At 35.7% G+C, this 23,101-nt stretch overlaps 1 protein-coding gene across 1 annotated transcript in view; it reads right to left on the bottom strand.

Moving 5' to 3' along the window:
- The window catches only part of THSD7B (thrombospondin type 1 domain containing 7B), an 808,984-nt gene that overhangs the window by 204,128 nt on the left and 581,755 nt on the right, over positions 1 to 23,101 (bottom strand). Inside the window, exon 14 of the mRNA XM_087435109.1 lies at positions 20,751 to 21,014. Coding sequence (XP_087291235.1) covers positions 20,751 to 21,014 — 264 coding nt within the window. The remainder of the gene's footprint in view (positions 1 to 20,750; positions 21,015 to 23,101) is intronic.

Genomic DNA, 23,101 nt, shown 5'->3' with positions numbered 1-23,101 from the left:
TTAACAATACCATATTATACTTGAAATTTGCTAAGAGGGTAGATCTTAATTGTTCTTACCACACAAACAAAAAAATGGGATCTATGTGAGGCAACGGATATGTTAACTAGCTTGACTGTAGTGATCATTTTACAACGCATCTTACATCAAAACATCAAGTTGAAAACTTCAAATATATACAACTTTTATTTGTCAATTATATTCCAATAAAGGTAAAAAAACCAAGATGGATGTATACTATAAATGTAAATTAAAACACAAGCTGAATAATTACATATTTATATTTATACTTCAGGAATACATATACGTTAATATAAATAGATGCAGATTGGATTGGAAGGTTATAAATTAAATATGAAGGAAGCTAATAGGATCGGGAATATAGAGTGAAAGAGGAAATTATGAAACTGAATTAGAAATAAAAGAAGGATGTGCATGGACTGAAGATGAGAGCATGTAGCAACTCAGTCAGATCTTTTTCCAGGAATTTTAAATGTGAGACACAGAGAAGGTGGTAGAGACAGGAGAAAGTGAAAGGCTAGGCTGTCAAGCAAGACTCAGGAGATCAAAAGACACAGAGTCACAGGAACAACAGCGTCATATCATGGGGAACAGTAAACAGAGGGCAGGACAGGAGCCATTGTGCGTTTCCTCCTGAGACCGAGGAGGTTCTCTTGCTTCCTTAGCTCCCCAGGTATCCAGGGATGGGGCCCAATACCTGAGGTTACTTCAGTTTGTCCTCATTCTTTTAAATTAAAAATAGCCTAATAATACATCAGTTTGATTGGGCATTCCACAGAGAAAATTTCCCGAGGACATCCATGATAAAGCACTTTATCATGAACTTGAAACATAAAACACAAGGACACAGAAAACTATTATAATGACCTTCAAGATAACTGTTATTTTCTCCTGCTTACAGCCCTGCAGTGGACACTGGGTGGGGAAGCAATGGAAAAAACCGTATATTTAAGATCTCTGTGCACAGTGATCCATTGTTTCACTCCTTTGTATCACATCGAGAATCTGAAAAGATTTAAAATATTTGAATTTCTTCCAATGTTACCATATCAAGACTGTGCTGCGTGGGCCCTGAGATTTTACTCCTGGGAAACAGATGTTATATGATGACATAAGCAAAGCCCCCAGCAGAGTGCCTAAGACAAATCATATACTCAAAAATTTAATATCTTGCCTCTCATATTGCCTAAGCATGACTCCAATATTTAAGAAAAACCAGTCAAAACTTATCAAATTAATTGATTGCTACTTACGTCGATGATAAGTAGGAAGGAATATAATTGCTGAGAAATATGGAATGTAGTTCCTAGGACTTAATAGTCCTGGGTATGAGGATAAGGGACTTGGTGGGGTACAGGTGGTATTAACATATTTTCCTAGAAGAAACCTTCAAGAAAGAAGAGAAAGAAGGGGATAGAAGCTAAGATGTTTGCAGTATCGATAGTACTAAAGATTACAGTTAAGTTTTTCAAGCTATGAAATATAATGGGCCTCTTGGCAAACAATTAATTACTGAGAGGAGAAACAAAAAATGCATTTTGCAGCTGACATGAACTATAGGGCTTTAAGCCAAATTTGAAGGAGGAAGAGGACAAATGGATAGGAAAAAATATAAAACTGAGAACAAGACTAGAATCAAGAGTACAGGAGTAAGTCCCTATAAGGAGAAAATAACAGTAGAAATTGAAGAACAATAATTGTAACCCCCATCATCTGTAGATCGACACACAGAATATGGAAAATAAACATAGTAAAGACTCAGGTCAAATCAGTATAGGAAATATATTCTGGAGTTAGATCCTCACATTGTCATGCCTGCCTAATGAATCGCATCACTGTCTGAAAGGAATTATAAGCTATTAAGAGACCCATTCCTCTTGGGTACTGTGTAACTTGGCCTGGGCTTCAAGCCATTGAGACATTACTTTTGCTCAAGGCCTGGCCAGAGGGTACAGAACTATATGAGATTAACACAAAGCTATGACAGTGCCTGATTTTGACAAAAATCCATGAGCATACTACTAAAGAGCTCGTGAATACTTCCATAAAGAAGTGGGCATTGGGTGTCAAAATGGGCTCATTCAGATCAATTCAGACAAAGTGATCTAATTTCTTTTTTGATGGATTTACTAGATTAGTAGAGAAGAAAGAAGGGGATGGTATAGGTAGAAAGTAATTCAACAAAAACTCTCTGCTCATATCCTTGTAAACAATTATAAGGAGTTAGATGGATTTTTGTACTTCCCCAAGCAGTGTTGATTAATGGATCAGTGCCATCCTGAGGGATGTCTCCCTGCAGCTGAACACTGAGGGGGAAATGCTTGGTCCTTTTTTGTTCAACATTTTGATTTACAACTTAGATAAAGACACAGATGGCATGCTTACCAAATTTTGGGATGATATAAAGCTGAGAGTTATAGCTAATATGTTGGATGTCAGAATCAAGATTTAGAGCACTTAACAAGCTGGAATAACGAGCTGTGACTAAGAATATGAAAGAGAATACAGGGAAAAGTTCAGTTCTGTGTTATGGTACCCAAAACGCAACTGAACATGCATACTCGGAATGGGGGATATAAAACTTGATAGCAGTTCCTAAAAAACAGACTTCAGGATTTTTTTTTCACTGCAAACTGAAAATGCATCAATAGTCCTTATACAAATTAAATTATGCATCTTATTTTAATGTAAACTTCATCTACCAAGAATTATTTGAGATGGTTTACAAAACAAAACATGCACAAAAATGTGATTAAAATGGCCCAAAGAAAGTGGGAAAATACAATACAATATTCAAAATATTGTATTCTTATTTATTCAAAAGACATTATTTGAGCATCTACTCTGGCTGAAAGAATGTTCTTTGCTTATTATACACCTATTCATCCTTCACTTTTTAGATCATATTTTCTTCCCTGGAGCGGCCTTCTCTGATTCCCCAGTTTAAATGATGTTGCCTCTTATCATTCTTTCATAGTACCATGATCAATTTTGTCAAAATACTTAGGACAATTTGAAATTACATATTCTGTGTATATATTTTCCTACTATATCTCTCAATTACTAGACTGCAGGCTCCATGAAGGCAAGGACCACACACGTTTTGTCTGACATTGTATAACCAAGGTGTAGACGGTGCTTGGCACATGGTAAGTGTTCAATCAATATGTCCTGAATTATTGAATGAATGAGCTAAGGATTGGGGATAATAATGTGGAAGGAGAGAAAGGCATGTAAAGAGATAAAGTCTAATATAAATCATGTTCTACATGAAAGTATGGCTATATTTCTGTGAGAACATAGAACCAGTCTGGCAAAGTTGAGGGAAAGGCTCTTTGAAGAAACTGACTTGTGTTAAGGCTCAAAAGATGAGTAGTTCACCTTGAAAAGAAAAAGACACCAGACTGAGGAAAGAACATAGACAATGGAATGGAGTCATGTAAGACAGAAGGTGCGTGGCGAACAGTGGGAGGAAGTCCAATACAGTTGCAGCATATGGTACATGAAATGCGTGGTTGAAAATGACATCGGGATATCATGTTCCCTTTATCATCAGTTAAGCGCTTATTGCCAAATGGAAACATACTGGGGAAAAATGAGCACAAAAATAAAGGCCAGAAGTAGCCTATGAGTCAGTTACGGCAGCCTGAGCAGACAAATACATAGTCTTTCCCCATTTCCCACACTCACCCCCACCTCCTTCCAGGCTGAGGCAAGTACTAATCTACTTTTTGTTTCTACAGATTTGACTATTTTGGACATCATGTAAATGGAATCATACATTATGTGGTCTTTTGTGACTGATTTCTTTCACTTAGAATAATGATGTTAAGATTCATCTATGTTGTAACAGGTATCAGCACATCCTTCTTTTAATTGTCAAATAATATTGCATTATATGATAGGCTACATTTTATTTATCCATTTATCAGTTGATATAAATTTTGGTTGTTTCCATTTTTTTGGCTATCATGAGTAATGCTGCTAAATATTTCTGTTTTATGTTAAATATGTTTTCATTTCTTTTGGGTATATATTTCATTTCTGTTGAGTCATATGGTAACTCTATATTTATTTTTGTAAGGAATTGTTCTAGTTTTCCAGAACAGCTGCATCATTTTATATCCCCACCAACAATGTATGAAGGTTCCAATTTCTTCACATCCTCACCAACACTAATTTTTTGTCTTTTTGATTGCAGTCATCCTAGTGGGTATGAAGTAACAGCTCATTGTAGTTTTGATTTGTATTTCCCTAATGACTAATGATATTGAGCATCCTTTCATGTGCTTGTTGGCCTTTTGTATATCTTCTTTGGAGAAATGTCTATTTGAATCCTTCTATCATTTTTTCAACTGGGTTATTTGTCTTTCTATTATGGATTTATAAGACTTCTTTATATATTCTAGATACAAGTCTATTATCAGATATATCATTTGCTAATATTTTCTCCCTTTCTATGGGTTGTCTTTATATATTCTTGATAGTATTCTTTGCAAACGTAAATGTAAAATGTAAATTTTTAATTTTGATGAAGTCCAATTTATCTATATTTTCTTTTGTTGCTAGTGCTTTTAGTGTTGTATCTAATAAGACTTTGCCTTGCCCAAATCACAAAGAGAAAAAAAAAGTGAAAGGAAATACTGATTCTATATATTGTTGTTCAAGGAAATAACTGAAGCCATATTTGCTTTCTTCACTACAACCTTTTAGCCATTACATTTTGCCTAATAATTTTCTACATTATGTTATCAATTTTTCATATAAATCCCCTTGTGTAGACACTACACATAAGAAGAAACAAAGAAATAACACTATGTGAATACTTCTAACACTTGAGAGAAGTTTCCAATTGTTTTTCATTTGCACATCTTTAAAAAGTTTAGCTTCAAAAATATAACAGCCTTAACATGTTGTGGGAGGCTGAATAATAGTCCTCAAAGACATCCAGGTTCTAATTTCTGGAACCTATGAATGTTACCTTATATGTCAAAAGAGACTTTGCAGTTGCGATTAAATTAAGGATATTGAGATGGGAGGATTATCCTGGATTATCAACATAGGCTGGACAATCATAAGTGTCCTTATAGGAGGGAAACAGAGGGAAATTCGACACAGAAGAAGTAGTCATCAAGACACTGAAGAAAGATGCTACGCCACTGGCTTTGAAGACACAAGAAGAGGCCATGAGCCAAGGAATGCAGCTCTAGAAACTAGAAAAGGCCAGGAAACGGATTCTCCCCTAAAGCCTTTGAGGGGAGCATGGTCCTGACCACACCTTGATTTTGACCCAGTGAAACTGATTTTGGAACTTCTGACCTTTAGAACTGTGAGAAAATAAACATGCGTTATTTTAAGCTGCCAGTTTCGTGGTTGTGTTATAGCAGTCATAAGAAACTAATACACATATGCACATTCAAATTCTTTAACATAAGTATGGATTTATATTCTGTGTTTTGTTAACAATTATTGAATATGTATGATGTGCTGACTCTTTGCCAGATGTTTGTGATGATGGAGTGATGAGGTAGACACAGTCCCTCCCCCAAAAAGCACACACCTCTCTGTGGTAGAATGGACTAGCAATCAAGTAGGTGAAATGGGAGAAGCACTAGGGTTGGGGATCAGCATCTTGCTAAAAAACAAAGCAGATTTGCTCAGCTCCTAAGACTGCCTGTGGTTTCCCAGAGGAGGTAACATTTCTAATGTATGTCTGGGAAGGTTATTAGGAGTTAACTAGAGAATTAGGTTGTAAGAGGGAAAATTTAAAGTCATAGTGGAAGTGAAATGTACAGGTACAGAAAGCAAAGGCCCTGTGAGAATGAATGTAGGTATTAAGATATGCAAGAACCCGAGATGGCTGGGGTTCAGCATAGGAAGGATGAGGATGAAGCTTCAGGAGTTAAAAAAGTGTAAAATCATGAAGAGCCTTCTATCTCATGCTAAGGCATCTGGGCCATGAATTGACACTGAGAGTTTAAAACCTATGAGAGTGATAATCAGACTTTGCCTTTCGGAAGGATTCCTCTCATTGAAGTGGGAGAAGAGGGTGGTGGGAGGAAGGGCTGAGTGAGGACAGTGGATGGACAACCACTGCTGTGAGTCTAAGGGAAAGGTGAAGAAGTCTGAGCTAACTAAGGGGAGCAAATGGGATGGAGAAATGTGGATAGAAGAGAGAAACATCTCTAAAGCAGCAATATCACATGAATTTTTTTTTTTTTAGCAACACTCACATTAAAACAAACAAAAAAGCAAAAGAGGCAAAATTTCAACATGAAAAACATAGAATCATATTCATCATGCCAAATTTAAGTTTCCTTGCCCACTATTAATTCCTTCTTGAGTGGTGATTTGAAGAGCTTCTCAATGTCTCCAGAAACATCAAGGTGTGGAAGATTTAGGAAACAGGTTATTTGGCAAAATTGCAGGTGACTAAAATGTTTCTAATTCTTTCTGCAAGAAGGGGTGGGATATAATTGTTCCACTCCTTCTGTGTGGTGGACTTATGAGGACAGCTCACAAGAGTTTAAATAGTTTGTCCCGTATTTAATATGCACAAATCTTTGCCAAGACACTTTATAAAACGCTCTCAACTACTTTGGTTAATAGAGATGTAACACTCAGTCCCCAAGCATGCTCTCCCAGCTCGGACAAAATAAACTTGCCCATATGTAGTTGTAACAGAAATCTTTCAATAATTTAAAATTCAACACACACAGAGAAAATATAAACTTTATAAATGTATTAAGATTAAATTCACATTTTTTTCAGCAACTGCAAATATGTGAAATAGTGGTCTTTAAATCACAAAAAGATTTTTTAGGTTATTTATTTATTTTGCTTTGTCTGCTATCCATACCTCCTTATATATGATAGCAAGTTAATAAAATTGCTGTAATAAGGTTAAGATGAGAAAGTTATTTCTGTATGAAATATTAATGAAGATAATTAACTGCCTTTCAAAATCAATCATAATTTATCTGGAATCAGCTATAAAACAGATTATATTTCCACTTTATAGTTTGATGAATTAAAATGTTTTCACGTTTATCACTGGATCACTTGGAAAATTGTTTTCCTGCATTTTTCCATTCTTTCAAAAACATTGTTTACTTGTAGCAATGTAATTTTGTTTCCTCTAATCCTAAACTGTAGATCAAAGGCAAAATAGAACCAGGTATTTTGTAGTGTTTGTCTGACCATTTACTGCACAGCTGACTTCTCTATGAATCTATTCATCATACACAGCTATTCTACACAAAGAGCTGTTATAATACACACACACTTTAGAACTTTTATAAAGGCATTTGTGTGTTGACTCTTGTCATGTCTAAACTAGTATTTTCATTGATTCAGCCAACCTATACTGAGAGCCTGTGATGAGCCAGACCCTGTGTTAGGCACTGGGGATGGAGAAATGAAACTCAGGAATGAATCATGTACAATGAACAAGCAGTTTAGTAAGAGAAATAGAAATCTACATGGAGAATTCTTTTTTTAAATAAAGCTAAATATAGTCATAAAGAGAAACACAAGAAACCATGGGAATCCCCTGGATGATCCCCTCATCTGTCCTGGGATGGAAGTAGGGGAAACGCTTCCTGGATCAGGGAGCACCTGGTCTTATCTCAAAGAACGAAGAAAGGAGGAGAAAGAGCAAGCCAGGCAGACCACACGATCATGGATGTTCCTCCATGTCCTGATAAGGAGCTGGGACGTGAAGAGGATGCCAGGAAAGACTGCAAGCAGAGCAGTGGCACGGCCACATCTGCCTTTTAGTGTGATGGCCGATGGCTCTTGGCATGATGGATGTCAGGTGGATAAGTCAAGGCAAAATGCTTTAACATCTAGTACCAAGATTAAGAGATACTTAGGAGACAAAATTATTAAGACTTGATGATTCAGCATGTATTCAAAAATATGTTTTGAATACCTACTCACTTTTCAGGCACTCTTCTAGGTGCTGTGGATACAGTTGAAAAAATAAAAGAACAACAAAGCAGTTCCTTCTCTCTTGGAACTTTTCCATCTAGTGGTGGGAGAGAGACAATAAGCAATATATATATTTTTTAAAGTAAATATAAAATATTTCAGTTGGTGCTTAAATTCTATGAAGAAAAATAAAGACTGGTAAGGGGAATAGAAAGTGATGAAGTGAAGTGATTTATTAGAGGAGTTAGAGAAACACTTCACATGACCAGAGACCTGAATGATGGGAAGGATGAAGGCAGGGCAAGGGAGAGAGGAGAATGCAGTGTGTTAGGGAGTGGGGGTGCTTTTATGTCCTGTTCTTCTGCTTTTATGTCCTGTTCTTTGCCAAAAAACAACAACACTAGGATAAGAGACATAGTTGGAAGTAACTCACTTTAAGCATCTTAATTTTGGCACATGCTGTTTTGTTGCACAAACTAGGTAATCCCAGTCAACTTCTGGCCTTTTGTCACATAATTGGGAAATATACATTATGCACTTTCGCATTAAGCAATGATGGGTCTCAATAGAAACTAACAACTGCTGACAGGTTGTAGAAAAAAATTTTTTTTTTTTTTTTTTAAACAAAGTGCGATTTTAATATTAGTCCCCACAGTGATGTTCTCAAAGCCAAAAGACTTGGCTGAGATTATCTGTGGCTTGAATCATTCACGGAATCCATTAGAATGAGTAATTCAGAATTTACTGGATTGTGTTGCCCACAGCGATATGTACCACAAGGGGCCCTACAGGACACCTCAGCATGAGGAATAATTATCCTCAAGAGGAAATTTCTCTGATACCATCCTAGGAAATCCCATTTGTCTTAAAGATGCCCATGGAAAATAAAACCCAAGTAGGAGCTTAAAAGGGCAAAGTATTCACTGTTCTTATTAGGAGAGCCAGATTGAGGTCACTGATCTGTGCCTGTTTGTCCATGATGAAAACAGAATTCTTCACAGTAAATTAACTCATGGATATAAAAAAATATGTCTTTATTAGTGACTGTTAAAAGTTTTTATTTTTGTTTCTTCCCCTTGATAGATGGGTGTGTGTCCCTAGAGGCAGCACAATGGGGTATTTTCACTTACTATTTCAAAAATTTTTTTGGAAGATTTACAGTAAGAGTATCAACACAAATATTGTAAAAGTTATGAGTCTATGGTAAATCTTGATCAAGGCACTGTTTTCATTAGGTGGAAATCTTTTAGATTCTCTAATAGCTTTTGCTATTGCTCTGCAAATTGGTTCAGTTATTAATGTCTCCTGTTCCTTGAAAATAATTTCTTTTCTAATCTGAAATGATTATTCCTAAATAAAAAAAATACAAACCCATGAAAAATTAGAGGTGAATGATAGATAATATATAAAAAAAGATGACTGGAATTTGGAATAATTTTGTCAATTCTATCTCCAAATTTACCTTAAAACTACTTTTCCTCTATTTCTTTATTGCTACCATCCTAGTCTAACCTAAAGTCACGTGTTTCCTTAACTACTGCAATAGACTCTCAATGGCATCCTTGCCCCTTTCAAGTCAATCTATATACAGTAGTAAAAGGTGATTTTTTTAAGAGACAAAGAAGGTCATTATATAATAAAAGGGTCAATCCAATAAGAGATTATAACATCAGTAAATGTTTATGTACCCAACATAGGAGCACCTAAATATATAAAGCAGATATTAACAGATCTAAAGGGAGAAATACACAGCAATACAATAATAGTAGGGAACTTTAATATTCCACTTACATCAATGGATAGGTCATCCAGACAGAAAATCAATAAGGAAACATTGGCCTTAGACACATTAGACCAGATGGACTTAACAGACATACAGAACATTCCATCCAAAGGCAGCACAATATACATTCTTCTCAATGCACATGGAATATTCTCCAGGATAGATTATATCCATCCTTTTGGTAGGCCACAAAACAAGTCAATAAACTTAAGAAGATGGAAATCACATCAAGCATCTTTTCTGACCACAATGGTATGAAACTAGAAATCAATCAGAAGAATAAAACTGGAAAATTAACAAGTATGTGGAGATTAAACAACATGCTACAGAACAATAAATGAGTCAAAGAAGAAATCAAAAAAGAAAACTAAAAATGCTTTGAGTCAGATAAAAATAGAAATACAACACATCAAAACTTATGGGATGTAGCAAAAGCAATTCTAAGAGAAACATTCATAGTGATAAACGTCTACTTCAAAAAACAAGAAAAATCTCAAATGAACAACCTAACTTTACACCTCAAGGAATTAGAAAAAGAAGAACAAATGAAGCCCAAAGGTAGTAGAAGGAAGGGAATAACAAAGATTAGAGCAGAAATAAATGAAATAGACACTAAAAAGAGATGAAACCAGGAGCTGGTTATTTGAAAAGCTAAACAAAATTGACAAATCTTTAGCTAGATTCACCAAGAAAAAAAGAGAGAGGACTCAAATAAAATCAGAAATGAAAGGGGAAATGTTATAGGTGATACCTCAGAAATACAAAGGATCATAAGAAACTACTATAAATATTTATATGCCAACAAATTGGGCAACCTAGAAGAAGCAGATAAATTCCTACAGACACACGACCTACCAAGACTGAATTATAAGAAAATAGAAAACCTGAACAGATCAATTACTAGTAAGGAGATGGAATCAGTAATCAAAAAATCTCCCAACAAACAAAAGTACAGGATCACACGGCTTCACTGGTGAATTCCTCCAAACATTCAAAGAAGAATTGATACCAATCCTTCTCAAACTCTTCCAAAAAATAGAAGAGGAGGAAACACTTCCAAACTCGTTTTACCGTGATATCAAAACTAAACAAAGATGGGACAAGAAAAAAAAAATGAAGGCCAATATCTTTGATGATTATCAAAGTAAAACTGCTCAAAAAAAATATTAGTAAACCAAATTCAACAATACATTAAAAGAATCATACACCATGATTAAGAAGGACTTAGTCCAGAGATGCCAAGATGGCTCAACATCCACAAATGAATGTGATACATCACGTTAACAAAATGAAGGATAAAAATCATATGATCACCTCAACAGATGCAGAAAAAGCATTTGACAAAATTCAACATTCATTTACGATAAAAACTCAACAAAGCGGGTATAGAGGGAGTGTACCTCAACATAATACAGGCGATATGTGGTGAGCCAACTGCTAACATCATACTCAAAGGTAAAAAAAACTTTCCTCTAAGATCAGGAGCAAGACAAGAATGCCCTCTCTCACTACTTTTATTTAACATTGTATTAGAAGTCCTAGCCAGAGCAATTAAGGAGGAAAAAGAAATAAAAGGCATTCAAATTGGAAAGGAAGAAGTGAAACTGTCACTACTTGTGGATGGCATGATATTATATATAGAAAACCCTAAACACTACACCAAAAAACTGTTATAACTAATAAATAAATTAGGTAAGTTTGCAGGATACGAAAATGAATACACAAAAGTCAGTTTTATTTCTATACAATAATAACAGTCTATCAGAGAAATTAAGAACATAATCTCATTTATAATTGCATCAAAAAGAATAAAATATCTAGGAATAAATTTAACCACAGAGGTGAAAAATCTATACACTGAAAACTATAAGTCATTGATGAAAGAGAGTAAAGAAGACACAAATAAATGGAAAGATATTTTGTTCTGGTGGATTAGAAGAATTAATATTGTTAAGATGTCCATACTACCCAAAGCAATCTATAGATTCATTGTAATCTCTATCAAAATATCAATGCCATTTTTCAAAGAAATAGAACAAACAATCCTAAAATTTGTATGGAACCACAGAAGACCCTAATAACCACAGCAATCTTAAGACAGGAGAACAAAGCTGAAGGCATCACATTTCCTGATTTGAAACTATATTACAAAGCTACAGTAATCAAAAAATTATGGTATTGGCATAAAAACAGACACTTAGATCAACTGGATAGAACAGAGAGCCCAGAAATAAACCCATGCATATATGGTCAGTTAATTTACAACAAAAGAGCCAAGAATATATAAAAGATAGCCTCTTCAATTGGGTGTTGGGTAAATTGGACAACCACATGCAAAAGAATGAAACTAGACCACTATCATCCACCATATACAAAAATAAACTCAAAATGGATTAAAGACTTAAATCTAAGACCTGAAACTATAAAACTCCTAGAGGAAAACATAGGCAGTAAACACTTTGACATCAGTTTTGGCAATGATTTTTTTGATTTGACACCAAAAGCAAAGGCAACAGAAGAAAAAATAAATAAGTGAGATTACATGAAACTAAAAAGCTTCTGGACAGCAAAGAAAACCATCAACAAAATAAAAAGACAATCTACCGAAGGCAAGGAGATATTTGCAAACAATATATCTGATAAGGGGTTAATATCCAAAATATATAAAGAACTCATAGAACTCAATATCAAAAAACAAACAATCCAATTAAAAATTGGGCAGAGGACCTGATAGACATTTGTCCAAAGAAGACTCACAGATGGACAACAGGTATGTGAAAAGTTGTTCAACATCACTAATCATTAGGGAAATGCAAATCAAAACCACAAAGAGATATCACCTCACAACTGTCAGAATGGCTAATATCAAGACGACAACAAATAATAAGTGTTGGTAAGGATGTGGAAAAAAGAGAACCCTCATACACTGTTGGGGGGAATGTAAATTGGTGCAACCACTGTGGAAAACAGTATGAAAGTTTCTCAGAAAACTAAAAGTGGAACTACCATACCATCCAGCAATTCCACTTCTGGGTATTTGTCTGAAGAAAATGACAATAATAATTCAAAAAGATATATTCACCCCTATTTTCACTGCAGCATTATTTAAAATAACCAAGATATGGAAGCAACCTAAGTGTCCCTAGATATATGAATGGATAAAGAAGATGTGGTATATATACATAATGGAATATTACTGAGCCATAACAAAGAATAAAATCTTGCCATTTGCAACAACATGGATGGACCTAGAGGGTACTGTGCTAAGTGAAATAAATCAGACAGACAAAGACAAATATTGTATGATTTCACGTATATGTGGAATCCAAAAAAACAAAACAAAGAAATAAAACAACACAGAAACAAACTCATAGATACAAAGAACAATCTGGTGGTCACCAGAGGAGAGGGGGTGGGGGGGATGGGCAAAATAGGTGAAGGGGATTAAGAGGTATAAACTTCTAATTATAAAATAAATGTCATGATGATATAATGCACAGCATAGAGAATATAGTTAATAATATTGTAATAACTTTGTATAACATATGGTCGCTAGAGCTATCGTGGTGATCATTTCATAATGTATACAAAAATCAAATCACTATGTTGTGCCCCTGAAACTAATATAATACTGTATTTCAAGTATAGTTCAATGAAAAAATTCCTGCAGCTTCAAAAAAAAAGAATGGCTATTATCAAAAAGATAAGAATTAATAAGTGTGTTGAGGATGTGGAGAAAAGGGAACCCTTGGGTACTATTGGTGGGAATGTAAATTGGTGCAACTACTATGGAAAACAGTATGGAGGTTCCTGAAAAAACTTAAAAATGGACCTACCATATGATCTAGCAATTCCACTTTTGGGTATTTATCCAAAAAAACAAAAACACTAACTTGGAAAGATATCTGCACCCCATTTCCATTGCAGCATTATTTACAATTGCCAAGACATGGAAACAATCTCAGTGTCCAACAATGGATAAATGGATTTAAAAAATGTGGCAGATATATACAATGGAAATTTTATTCAGCAATAAAGGAGAAGGAAATTTTGCCATTTGCAATAAAGTGGATGAATCTTGAGGGCATTACAGTAAGTGAAGTAAATCAGAAAGAGAAAGACAAATACTATTTGATCTCACTTATATGTGGAACCAAAAAGAAAAAAAAAAAAACACAAACTCATATAATCAGAGAAAAGATTGGTGGTTGCCAGAGGCAGGGGTGAGGAGTGGCCAGGTGGGTGAAGGGGGTTGAAATGTACAAACTTCCAGGTATAAAATAAATAAGGGGGATTTATAAAATAAATCCAGGGGATGTGACGTATAGCGTGGTGACTGTAATTAATACTGTACTATACACATGAAAGCTGCTGAGAGAGTAACTCTTGAAAGTTCTCATCACAAGAAAGAAGAGTTTGTAACTAATGTGTGGTAATGAATGTTAACTAGACTTATTGTGGTGATGATTTCACAATATATACAAATATCAAATCATTATGTTGTATACCTGAAGCCAATATAATGTTATATGTCAAGTCAATTATATCTCAATAAAAAATGTGATTTTTTTAAAAACCTAAATTGGATTACATCACCTCCTCTTCTTCCCATGTGATGATTTCGCTTAAATTAGATCAATACTCCTTGCCTCAGTCCCACAAGATTCTGCCTATTTCATCAATCTCACTTAATAGAACCCTCTTCTCACTCCCACGTTCAGTCCATAGGGCTTCCTTTCTGTTTTGTAGCAACTTCTTTCCTCCCATAGCATTGCAGGACATGCTTGTCCTACTAACCAAAATGGCCTTGTATGTACTTTTTACACGGTTGCTGCCTTCTCACCCTTCACATCTCAAATTTATGTCACTTTAGTGAGAACTTCCCTAAAGTCTAGCTAAAGATTTTCTATTCAGCATTCTAAGAGCTAATCGAGACTTGAAATTCCTTTTATTTGTTTTATTTCTGTTTCCCACTAGACAATAAACTGCCTGAGTCTCTGATTTCCCCATAACTGTACACTCAAATCATAGAAGAGGACCAGGTACACTGCAAGTGTTCAATATATAGGTTTTGATCAAACAAGTGAATAACCAATATGTAGGTGATATCAGTATCATGGCAGTATAAATCATTCCTCTCTTCTCTCTCCTTTTATAACAACTAATTAGACATCCATAACCAAACAAAAGTCCTTTTGCTCATTATGCCACGAGACCCAGGAGATTTCTAGTCAACCTGTGCATTTGAAAATAAATGGGACCTCTATGGGGCCTGTGGATCCAACGGGGTTAGTGAACCTGCCTCACCCCCACTCCCCACACTTGGGACAGAAATAATCCGGAGAGGACAAAACTGGGCAGATACACATGCGTGAGAGAATATTTGTGGAAGTCCAGCTTGCCTAAGGGGAGATTCCAGCAGGCCATTGGAGCAGGATAGAGAGGATTTTGGATGTAGAGGAGAGGGAGGAATTTGCCAAGGTGGCCTCCCTCCCCAGGGGAATACTGCAAGGGGCTAGAATTTTGCTGGCAGCAGTGGCTACCTCTGCTACAGAGGAAGCGGAAAGCAGCAACCTCTCTCACAGAGGACGTAGAAACTTAAAGTGGTGAGTTACTGCCCAGCTATTCCAGTTGTGCAGATAGCACCTGGAGAAACCCTTTTCTTTCCAGCAGCACCCAGATTTCTGAGAATGGGCCTCCACGACTGCGGGGAGGAAGAGAAAGGGAAGGAGATAAATAAGAATATCAAAGGTATTAAAATAACAAATTTCCTGCTGTTTGCTTCAGGACAGAAGCAAGAAGTCCCCTTGCAAACATCTGGGAGTATCCTACTCATGTATCCCACCACCAGGCCCGTGGACACCTCCAAAGCCCCAAGTGCTGAGCCTGAGCCTCCACCACTCCACTGTGAATTTCTTGTGCATGCTCCTGAATGCATCCTTGTGCATGCTTCTGAGTGCATCTAGGAGAACAAGCTCCCATAGACACAGAAGACGCACAGCTAACAGGCCGCGGTCCATGGGCAAGAGAGAAACCACAAACTTTAGATATAGCGCCACCTTCTGGAACACAAAAGAAAGGTTTCTAGCAGCCAGCCTGTTGAATTGTAAGACCAAAGAAGACATAAAGCCTTAATTAAGGAAGAATCGGCTACTCCAAATGCAAAAGCAGAAGAGCAAACTAACAAACATGAAAAAAAACATGGAAATGTGGTATCACAGAAAGAAAATGATAATTCTCCAGCAACGGAACTCAAAGGCACAGAAAAAGAATTCAAAATATCTGTTATGAAGAAATTCAATGAGCTATAAGAAAACTCAGAAAGACAGTTAAATAAACTCAGGAATAAAATTAATGAAAAAGGAGTTCTTTAACAAAGAGATTGAAATTTAAAAAAAGAACCAAACAAATTCTGGAGCTGAAGAATTCTGTGAATGAGATAAAGAATGCAATGGAAAGTACTGGTAACAAGGCAGGCCAGATGAAAGAATAAAAGACTTGCAGGATTGGAATATAGAAATAACTCAGAAGAGGAGAGAACGAAGATTTTAAGAAAGTGAAGAAACGCCATGAGAGCTATCAGATTTGATGAAAAAGTCAAATATAAGAATAATTGGTGTACTAGAAGGAGAAGAGAGGGAGAGGGAAGCAGAGAGTTTATTTAAAGAAACAATAGCAAAGTATTTCCCAGACCTGGGGAAGGACTTGAATATACATGTCCACAAAGCTGATAGAACATCCTATCATCTCAATGCAAAAAGACCTTCTCCAAGCACATTATAATGAAACTGTCAAAAATCAATGATAAAAAAAGAATCTTAAAGGTAGCCAGGGAAAAAAAGAAGGTAACCTATGAAGGAACCTCTATTAGTCCACTGCAGATTTCTCAGCAGAAACTCTAAAGGCCAGGAAAGAATAGAATGACACATTTAGAGTGTTGAAAGATAAAAATTGCCAGCCAAGAATACTTTATCCACCAAAGTTATCCTTCAGATATGAAGAAGAAATAAAGGTTTTCCCAGACAAACAAAAGCTGAGGGAGTTCATTACTAGACCTGCCTTGCAAGAAATGCTGAAAGAAGCTCTCAAGCTGAAACAAAAAGATGCTCATGAGAGACATGAAAACACAGGAAAGTACACAACACTCTGGTAGAGGTGAAAAATGGAATTTTAAAAATGTAACTCTATTAGAATGGTGTGTTAACAACTTAACTATGGTATAAAGATTAAAGGAAATGAGTATTAACAATAGCCATAGCTATAAAATTTGTTAACAAATACACAGTATGAAAGAGGTAAATTGTGAAATGAAAAATACAAAATGGAGTAAAAGGGTAGACCCTTTATAGGTGAACGGAGATTAGCTGCTATCAGCATAAAATGAACGGTTTTATCTATGAGATGTTTTATGTAAGCCTCACAAAGCAAAAATCTAGGGTGGATTCACAAAACATAAAAATGGGGAAGACAGAGCATACCACCATGGAAAATCACCAATTTACAAAGGTACGCAGAAACAGAGGGAAAAAGAAACAAAGGAGATAGAAACAACCAGAAGGCAAACAATAAGATGGCAGTAGTAAGTCTTTACATATCAATATTCACTCTAAATGTAAATGGATTGAATTCACCAATCAAAAGGCACAGAGTGGCTGGATGGATTAAAAAACAACACCAAACTATATGCTGCTTACAGAAGACTCATTTCAGCTTTAAAGACACACACAGGCTTCAAAGCGAAGGGATGGAAGAAGATATTTCATCAAACGGAAATCAAAAGAAAGTGGGGATAGCCATACTTATATCAGACAAAATAGACTTCAAGCCAAAAATGGTAAGAAGAGACAAACAAGGTCATTATATAATGATAAAGGAGTCAATACATCAAGATATAACAATCATAAATATGTACATACAAAACATCGAAGTACCTAAATATATTAATACTAACAGATCTGAAGGCAGAAATAGACAAGAATACAATTATGTAGGGGACTTTGATACCCCACTGACAGCAATAGATACATCATCCAGACAGAAAATTAACAAGGAAAAGTTGGAATTGAACCATATTTTAGCCTAAATGGACTTAACAGACATATATAGAACATACCATCCAATAGCAGCAGAATATACATTCTTATCAAGTGCACATGGAACATTCTCCAGGATAGATCATATGATAGGACACAAAACAAGTCTTAGAAGATTTAAGAAGAGTGAAATCATACCACTTATCTTTTCTGACATAATCGAATGAAACTAGAAATCGACAATAAGAAAAGGCCAGAAAATCTACAAATATGTGGAAACTAAAAACAACCAATGGGTCAAAGAAGAAATCAAGAGGGAAATTTAAAAAAATTACCTCAAAACAAATGAAAATGGAAAAACAATATATCAAAACCCATGGAATGCTGCAAAAGCAGTTCTGAAAGGAAAGTTTGTAGCAATAAAAGGATATATTAATTAGAAAGATCTCAAATAAACAATCTAACAACACCTCAAGCAATTAGAAAAAGAAGAACAAATTAAGCCCAAAGTGAGCAGAAGGAGGAAAATAAAGACTAGAGTGGAAATAAATGACATAGAGACCAAAAAAAAAAAAAAAAATAGAAAGGATCAATAAAATTAAAGGCTCGGTTTTTGAGAAGATAAATAAAATTGACAAACCTTTTGCTAAACTAAGAAAAAAGAGAGATAATTCAAAATTGTAACTGAAAGAAGAGACATTACAACTGCTACTAAAGAAATACATTGGATCATGAGAGACTACTGTGAACAATTATATGCCAACAAGTTAGATAGCCAAGAAGAAATGGATAAATTTCTAGAAACACTCAACCTACCAAGACTGAATCAGGGAAAAAAATAGGAAACCTGAACAGACCAATAAGTAAAAAGATGCAATCAGTAATCAAAAACCTCCCCACACAGAATATCCTAGGACCAGATGGCTTCACTGGTGAATTCTACCAAACACTTAGAGAAGAATTGATGCCAAACCTTCTCAAACTCTTCCAAAAAACAGAAGAGGAGGGAACACTTCCAAACTCCTTCTACAGGGCCAACATTACCCTGATACCAAAGCCAGATATGGACACTACAAGAAAACAAAACTATAGACCAATATGACTTATGAATAGAGATGAAAATATTCTCAACATAATATTAGCAAACCGAATTGAAGAACACATTCAGAGGATTATACACCATGACCAAGTGGGATTTATCCCTGGGATGCAAGGATGGCTCAATATATGCAAATCAATAAATGTAATACATCACATTAATAGAATGAAAGATAAAAATCAAATGATCATTGCAATAGATGTAGAAAAAGCATTTGACAAGATACAACATCTTTTCATGATAAAAACCCTCAACAGACTGGGTATAGAAGGAACACACTTCAACATAATAAAGGCCATCTATGACATTATACTTAATGCTGAAAAATTGAAAGCTTTTCCTCTAAGATCAGGAATAAGACAAGGTTGCCCATTCTCACCACTCTTATTCAATATAGTACTGCAAGTTCTAGCTGCAGCAATTAGACAAGATAAAGAAATGAAAGCCATCCAAATTGGAAAGGAAAAAGTAAGACTGTCACTATTTGCAGATGATATGATTTTGCATATAGAAAATCCCAAAGATTCAACCAAAAACTGTTGGAACTAATCAGTAATTTCAGTAAAGTTACAGGATATAAAAATCAACATACAGAAATCAATTGTGTTACCATACACTAATAATGAAATAGCTGGAAAAGAAATAAAACTATTTCATTCACGATACCATCAAAAGCAGTAAAATACCTCTGAATAAATTTAACCAAGGAAATCAAAGCTCTGTACAATGAAAACTACTAGACTTTGTGTCTTCTTCAATTTCTTTCAACAAAGAAATGCAAAGACATCCCATGTTCATGGTTTGGAAGAATTAATATTGTTAAAAATCCTATACTACCCAAAACCATCAATAGAGTCAATGCAATCCATATCAAATTCCAATGGCATTCTTCATAGAAATAGGAAAAGCAATCCTAAAACTTGTATGGAACCACAAAGGACCCTGAATAGCCAAAGCAATCCTGAGAAAGAACAACAACCTGGAAGCATCACACTTCCTAATTTCAAACTATACTAAAAAGCTAGAATAATTAAAACAGTATGGCACTGGCATAAAAATAGACACATAGACCAATGGAACAGAATAGAGAGCCCAGAGCTAAACTCCTGCATATTCAGTCAACAAGTATTCAAAAAGGAAGGCAAGAACACTCAATGGAGAAAGAGTCTCTTCAACAAATGGTGTTGGGAAAACTGGATAAACGCATGCAGAATAATGCAATTAGACCCCTATCTTACACCGCTCACAAAATTTAACTCAAAATGGATCAAGGACTTAAACATATGACCTAATACCATAAAACTCCTAGAAAAAAAATGTAGAAAAGAAGCTCCTCAACACTGCTCTTGGCAATTATTTTTTGGATATGACACCTGTAAAATTCCTAACTTGTTTAGTCTTTAAAAAAAAAAAAAAAGGTAGCAAACAACCACAAAATAGAGTAGGAAATTCATAAGCTCCATTGTAATCATGAAATCAACTTTTTCATTGGTATTTTGTCAACTACCTTAGAAGAAATTCAAGGCCTGATGCCTTCTATATATATGATCAGAGCACCAAAAACACCACAAAATGTACTCATTTGTGTTGGGCTTTGACTTTTTCAGTGAAGTAGAGCAACTGCACTCACCCACAATAAACAAGTGGTCACAGGTAAAGTAGAGAGTGAGGTGAGTCAAGGATCCAAAACATCACATTCCTGGTAATCAGTGAGATATGAATACGTGCATTTCATATGCCCATATTTTATGAAAGCCAGTGTGTTACTGACAAAGAACTAAAACAATTATTAAAGAACAAAGCTACTAATTCCAGACCTTGGACAAACCTCCTGGACTGTATGTCAGTGTTCTCATTTGTTACTCCTCATCCATCTCCTTACCAGAGCTGCTGCAGTAGGAGGGGTCAACAGGTCTTCCATTTTTATCAAAGCAGGCTATTGCTCGAAAGCGCGTGCCTTCTCCACATTCTTTGCTATCTCCTTGTACTCGCAATCCTCGCTGAGACTCTCTTCTGCCTTCTGGAAGAATGCAATCTGACCAGTTTCCATAAGGTTGAGATACAAACACATTACAAGGACATAGCTCCGTTTCCACTAGAGGGTACAGGTCAGCATCCTGGCATTTCTCCTTTTTCCTGCTTTTCCCTGTGCCAACAAGAAACATTGCTATATTAATTTAATATCTGTTGTTTTGTTAAAAGTCACTCACATTATTGCATTTATAAGCTCCTAGAATATTAAATCTTAAATGAAATAAATCCTTTTTTTTCCACTCTTTTTTGCTATAAAAGTAAATCCTAGGACAACAGAAGCAACTCCCAAAGCAACTGTGAAATTCCAATTAATTAAAAAAAAAAATGTTTTCATGTTGGAGAGTGGCACAAAATACTTAAAAGATGTTTGCTACAGTGGCTCAACAGCTAGAAAATTCGTATTAATTTATTTAATATTATTTTCCTTATAACTTGTTGATAAAAACTGATTACCTTGTCCCCATTGTCCTTCAAATTAAGGGTTGCCAGAGAAACCAACAAAATGGTGTAAATATTAACGCTCTCCTTTTTTTAAAGTATATTTTAAAAAACAGTTTATTCAAAGAACAAAGTGATATCCTCTCATACAATGACCCTGGAGTGAGGCTAGGTGTCATTTGGGGTGTGGTAGACAAAGAACTTACTTTAATCCTTGTCATCAGGCAGCTCACAAATGCTGACACAAACAACAAATTGAAATAAATGGTCAAATCATCTTGGATAATTTTTTCTTTTTTTTTGTTAGGAAGATAGGCTCTGAGCTAACATCTATTGCCAATCAACTTTCCTCTTTTATTTTTTTGCTTGAGGAAGACTGTCCCAGAGCTAACATCTGTGACAATCTTCCTCTATGTGGGATGTGGGTGGTATGTGGGATGCCGCTACAGCATAGCTTAATGAGTGGTGTGTACATCTGCACCCAGGATCTGAACCTGCGAACCCTGGGCTGCTGAAGCGGAAGACGTGAACTCAACCACTTCGCCACCAGGCTGGCCCCTCAGCTACTGGGGACTGGATAATTTAATCTGGGAAAAAGCTATGGCTTCCACTTTGAGAGACCTTTTCAACTTAAGTACTCTAGAATACGACTTTACCTTACCAGTTGATTCTGATGGACCTTTTAGCTGTGATCCCATCTTTGAGGAATGAGAACGCATATTTTTCACAGCTTTGAGTATTTGATAATTATGTTTAATGGATTCCAAGTCAGCCTGTAACTTGATTCAACTTTGCTGCCAACACACTTCCTCTAGATTCCTAAAAATTTTCCTAGATCTAATAATTCCACTTTCTGTTTCCTCATTAGCAAGTCGTTAGCTAGTTTTGGCTGTTTATTAAAAAAAAAAAAAGCAGTTTTTTGGGTCTGTTTCCAGTATTTATGGCTGTTTTAGAAATACTTGATATAAGCTGATGCATGGGTTACTTTCTTATTGTCAGACAGTTTACATTGCATACAACAGTTTTTCAGTTGTTGCCTAGATAATTGGCTCTATGGTCTTCCATGGTGCTTATGGCCACAATAAAGAAGAATTCCTACAGGATCTGAAATGACCTTGCAGGAGCTTCAGCCACACCACTGTCTCTCTGGGTGGATGTATTCACTTACCTCTACCATCAGGGGCACTTACTGAGAAAAAGTTTGAGAGGCACAGCCATGATAGAGGCTGTGAGAATTTACTGGTTGAGAGATATATCAATGGGTAGTGACTGGCACCTTCCTATCAGCATTTAACATGCCCAAGACTCTGGTGCTTCCCAAACTTCCATAAAGTACTGTTGCTTCCATCTCTTCCATTTCCCCTCTTTTCTCAACACACTTAACCCTGGATTCCGAGTCTATCTATTCCTTGAAACTACTTACTCTCGCCAAAGTAATAAAACAAAGACCTGGAATATCTTTTATCCCTTATCTTTCAGACTTGACCTTTCAGTGATAGTTCAGAGTGCTGACTACACCATCATTCTTGAAATATCCTTTCCAAGTTCCATCATACCTTACCTTTTTGTCCCTCAGCTCCCCCACTCCACACTTCCATCATCCCTCTGGTCACATCTTATTTGTTTGTTTGTTGAGATCTTCTCCCTCTGTACCTCTCTTAACTGATGGGCTTCCTCAGAGTACTGTCTTTGGTTCTCTTCTTTTCTGATCCTACATCTTTACCCACACAAAGAGTTTAAATAATCATCTAGACCTCTTAA

This window comes from Ceratotherium simum, chromosome 9 (genome assembly GCF_057802395.1).
Source record: "Ceratotherium simum simum isolate JZ-2026a chromosome 9, ASM5780239v1, whole genome shotgun sequence".
NCBI classification, from domain to species: domain Eukaryota; kingdom Metazoa; phylum Chordata; class Mammalia; order Perissodactyla; family Rhinocerotidae; genus Ceratotherium; species Ceratotherium simum.
This window is presented reverse-complemented; position numbering and strand designations above follow the sequence as displayed.